We start from the raw sequence: 4,717 nt of genomic DNA on the forward strand, positions 1-4,717 counted from the left end.
CGGGAGCGCTCGGTCTGGTGCTGTCGCGGAGCGCGGTGTCCCCGGTCGCGATGCTTCGTCGGAAGCCGACGCGGCTGGAGCTGAAGCTGGACGACATCGAGGAGTTCGAGAGCGTCCGGAAGGAGCTGGAGGTGCGCTGGGGGCCGGGCGCAGGGGGCTCGGGCCGCCCCCCGCCCTGACCGGCCCGTTCCCCCCCAGAGCCGCAGGAAGCAGCGGGACGAGGCGGAAGCGGCGGCGGGCGGCGAGGAGGCGGCGGCGATCGGAGCGCTGGGGACGGAGCACAAGAGCCGCGAGCAGCTCATCAATGACCGCATCGGGTACAAACCACAGCCCAAGGCCGGCGGCCGCACCGCGCACTTCGGCACCTTCGAGTTCTGACGGGGGCTGCCCCGGGACCCCCGGGACCCCCAGTCCCGCCGAGCCGCGGGGGCCGCGCAGGACGGGCCGAGCCGTCCCCGCTCTGAGCTGTTACTTTTTTCTTTTTTAAGTTTGGTTAACACGCCCGTGAACGCCCCTTGGCCGAGCGTTTTGTTTTAAATAAACACTTTTTCTTTTTTTTTTTAAGAAAACTTTAATACGCCCAGGAGCTGCTGTAAATGGCTGCAGTGACCGTGCAGGCAGGGATGGGTATCCCTGGGACCACCYGTTCCCTGTACCGATGAGCACGGGGGTAAAACACTGTGGGAGGATCTTCTGGGATCGTGATTTGGTGATCTTAAAGTAGGTGGAGAGTGTCCAGCTGAACCTCCAGCCCACAGATTAGGTCCTGCAAGTGTCTGATGAGTATTTTGGGATAGAGGCAGCAGAGGCACAGCTCTGACTGCCTCAGGCTGCTTCCAGGCATTGCTCTGCCCTTTCCCAAGGCAGCCAGGAAAGAATTCCCCATGCCTGTTAAATCACCCAGTCCCAAATACATCCCAGAGCTGCTTCCCAGTCCGTGTCACAGCTGGGATGTGGTTTGGGCCTTGAGCAGGGAATGGCTGCAGTCCTGGATGATGTACTGGGCAYGTGGAAGTGGAATAATATCCCCCATTTCTGACCCATTTTTCCTTTACACTTCCCTGTTCCACCTCCATTCAGCCCTGCTGAGTGTCACCCCAGCTGCCCTGGTTTGTCACCCTTGGAGTGGAGCTTCAGGGCTGTTTGATGCTTGGATCAAAGGTCACCTAATAGTTCCTTATGGATGGTGTCACTGAAAAGGCCAAAGGCACATTGATTTCTTCAGCAGGTCCCTGGATTTACTTATCCTCATCAGCTGCCTGGGCAGGGTGAGGTAAGATTTGGGGCAGAGCCCACCCAGGAGGAGTTTGKCACACGATGGGGTGAGCTGAAGAAAGCAACTTAAAAATCTGGTGTTTAGGGAACTCTGCTCCCTGCAGCCTGGGAAGGAGCAGGGCAGGCTGCCACAGCCCTGGGCCTAYACCAGGACACCTGCAGGGAATTTGGGAACTAGAGGTTTTCCCTGCCTCTGGCCAGGGCTGTTTCCTGCCATCTTCAGAACAACAGGTTCTGTTTTTTTCAGTGTCAATGCTCCAAACTAGACTTCAGTAAAATTCAGGCTTCATGTGTTGTAGGTACATCACATTTCAGGTCAGGCTGGGAAAATGCATGGAACTTCAAACTTTTCSAACTTGGGAAAGAGCCCAAGCCTGGCCTAGAAAAGAGCTTCTTTTCCTGTCTTAACACGACATAAAACGATCAGGGATTGCTCCCTGATTGATCAGGGATTCCCAGCAGGCCTCAGCTCTAAGAGGGCAAGACCTCAGGAGCTCCCTAAAACTCCTCTCCCTGACTCTTCCCTCTCTGGGGCAGGCAGATTTGGAAAGCACCAATTTCTCTTTCCATCCCTCCCCACACCTGCAAAGTGTGACTGGGCTGGAACAAAGAGAAACTTAACAGTGAATTCCCACATTCCCATTCCAGCAGCTTCAGGGTGCATTCCTTGGAGCTGGGGAGGCCCAGAGGATGCTGCTCCTCACCTGAACAGGTGCTGGGCCCTGCTGTTCCTTTTGAGGGTTAMACTGAGGATTGTTTCCAAAATGCACCCCCACCACAGTAAAATGCAATCTATTTTATTGGTTAATTATGTACAGAGATTTCTTGATATTCACAGTAACATCAGACAAGTTACCGCCACAAAGAGCAAGAGTAAAAACAAAACTGACAGTCCACTGTAAACAAAACTAGAAATCCTGCTGGATTGGGTGGGACTGGCTCCAGACAAACGCAAAAGGCACTCAAAGAAAAGCAACAAAAGCCCACTGAGGGACACAGCCWGGATGCTCTGTGCTCCCTCCTCAATGATAATCCAGAGGCACAGTGTGTGGAGAGCAAACATCAGGGCACAGGCACAGGATGTCACCCGAAGCAGGACATCACAACCAAGCATGCTACGTGTGTGTCAACACAGGAATTTAATGTACCCAAGTCTCGTAATCCTTAGAGCCCTCCTCTCTCTGTGTTACCAGGACAATTTCAAATTCAGCACAGGGGCTGAGGCTGCCCAGAGCTGYCGGCAGATCCCATCCAGGGGGAGGTCAGGCTCTGCTCAGGCTCTGCCACAGCATGAAGCAACCCGGGCTGAGAACACTGTGGTTGCATCTGATGGCAAGGCAGGGGAGGACAGGGGGAGCTTGGTGGCTTCTCTAGATTGTCACATTGAACTAAGGACAGCACAGCCAAGGCAGGCAGGGAGCAGTCTGAACACAGCCCTTGGTCAGCTRTGCCTCGGGGAGCTCAGGAGCAGAGTAGACACAGCCTCTCCCTGCTTTCCTCAGCCACTTCTCACCTTCCCTGGGCAGCCCACGGTGCTCAAACCCCCCCCTCGTGCAGGCTGTGGGAGAGCTGCTCATGCCCAGATGAGCCCTGCTAGGGCAGTGTCCCTTCCCTGTGCACACTGGGGAAAGCTGTGTGTCCTCTATGGGGAGAGCAAAGGCAGGAGATAAGCCTTGGAAGCTCATCCTGGGGAGAAACAATTCCAGGGGCACAGGTGGTACATGTAGAACGAGGCAGAAAAGCTTAGCAAGAACCAGACTGACACTGCACAAGCCACGGGCTGATCTCCAAGTCATCCATCAGAAAATTCAAGTCTGGTCACTTGGACACACAGAAAGGTGGCTRAAAGGTGACATCAAGATCAGGCCACGCAGCTTCTGTTCCAAAGAAAGACACAGCAAGAGGTATATGAGGTGACCAGTGTCACCACACAAAGCCACTGCTCACTGCACCCTGTGATTTTAATGGCAAGAAGTCCAGCCCCTTCCAAGGAAAACCAATGGCAGCAACGGCAACGCCACCCTGAGCTCCTTCAGGGCTCGAGCCCTGCGGTGCAAATCTTCTACATCAACCACCATCTCCAGCTTCTAACAGCTCCAGTCTCCTCTGACAAACACTCAATTTCCTCTCAGTTCCAGGAGTGGGAAAGGATTGTCCATTTTCTCTTCCAAACACTAACATTCCTCAGCTCCCCAGGGAWGGGGAGGGTCAGGCTTCCCCTCCCATGATTGCACATAGGGCACAGGAAAGTTTTACCTTTGTGACAGGTGCAGAGAGGGCACCAGTAGGTTCTGTCACAGACAGAGCTCCCTTCAGACTGGGGAAGGAAGCACTTTTCCCGTCTCAGCAGGAGGTGGCTGGAACTTTTCAATGAAAATAACTGCCTCTTTCACCCAGATGTGAATTTGCTACAGCAAGCAGCTATTTAGGAACCTAAACCTGCTTTTAACTCAGCTCCTTTTATTGTCTATTAGCACTGTCCAGAGAAAACAAGATGTCCAAACAAACAGTTGGCATCAACCCAGAAGRGCTGACTTTGGGAGGTGCAATTCAWGTCCTGGRAGCAGCAGTACTGATTTCCTTACAGGGGGTGGTAGGGTGAGGTGGGACAGCAGCACCGTGGAGCACCCAGGCACAGAGGGGTGGCCTCACCCTCTAAGGCTCTGGGGCTAAAAACTCTCATTGCAAAGATCAGCTTTYCTCACACAGCTGCTGCCAGCAGTCACCAGCAGCATCTCCAGAGGAAAAAACTGTCCTGTGTGTGCCCAGAGGTTTTATCCCAGCAGGATTGCCTTTTCTCATGGCATGTCTCAGACACCAGTCCCAGTGTGAAAGTGGTGCCTGTTCTCAGTGCCCTTCTCAAATCCTCACTGTCTTCTCTTCCAGCAGTTACAGGCACAAACTGGGCAAGCTGGGTAGAGTGAGGACTCCAGCTCTGCACACTCTGCACAACATTCCTCAYAAAAACCAGCAGTTTAATATCCAGGTGCTAAACCAGAGCTGCTCCCCAAGCCTGTCCTGGCACCAGGCAGGCAGGAGGGCAGTCCTGCCCCTGTCACAGCCTGTCCTGCCTGTGGGCAGAGCCCACAGCACTGACTGAGTTCTCCCCTGCACCACAGCACCCATCCCCYTTGGCACTGAGAATCTGCACCTCCAGCATGGGCACAGTATTATTAAGACAAAGAGGAGTCATCTGGGTCAGGAATACTTTTTTATCAGTCCATGCTACTGTAGTCCTATGTTTTCATCCTCCTCTTTCCCAATCTCTTGTTAACAGGAATGTGATTGTTTTCCCCCTTCACTTCCATCCAGGACAACCCTCTTCAGCCACTTTAACTTTAGTGTCATGAAATCATTATTTAGCTCTTGCCTCATTTACAGAGCCAGTTCTAGTAAGCCAAAGTTTAGCTCTAGTTCCATCCAGGTGCAGTTCCACATGAAG

At 53.4% G+C, this 4,717-nt stretch overlaps 1 protein-coding gene across 1 annotated transcript; it reads left to right on the plus strand.

Moving 5' to 3' along the window:
- Window positions 1-6: 6 nt before the first annotated feature.
- On the plus strand, window positions 7-570 carry CDC26 (cell division cycle 26). Its single transcript, XM_057384914.1, has 2 exons — window positions 7-131; window positions 199-570. The coding sequence occupies exons 1-2, from the start codon at window positions 51-53 to the stop codon at window positions 376-378; spliced, it is 261 nt and encodes an 86-aa protein (XP_057240897.1). The 5' UTR covers window positions 7-50; the 3' UTR covers window positions 379-570.
- Window positions 571-4,717: the final 4,147 nt, after the last annotated feature.

The sequence above is a fragment of the Malurus melanocephalus genome, unplaced genomic scaffold, assembly GCF_030028575.1.
Source record: "Malurus melanocephalus ecotype Western Australia unplaced genomic scaffold, MMel_1.1 scaffold_757, whole genome shotgun sequence".
NCBI classification, from domain to species: Eukaryota; Metazoa; Chordata; class Aves; order Passeriformes; family Maluridae; genus Malurus; species Malurus melanocephalus.

What these genes read in the sequence shown, in the direction of transcription:
- CDC26 (XM_057384914.1), top strand. Translation starts at nt 51, where the DNA reads ATGCTTCGTCGGAAGCCGACGCGGCTGGAGCTGAAGCTGGACGACATC. An exon ending in GCGTCCGGAAGGAGCTGGAG is followed by an intron (nt 132 to 198) that starts GTGCGCTGGGGG and finishes GTTCCCCCCCAG; the next exon opens with AGCCGCAGGAAGCAGCGGGA.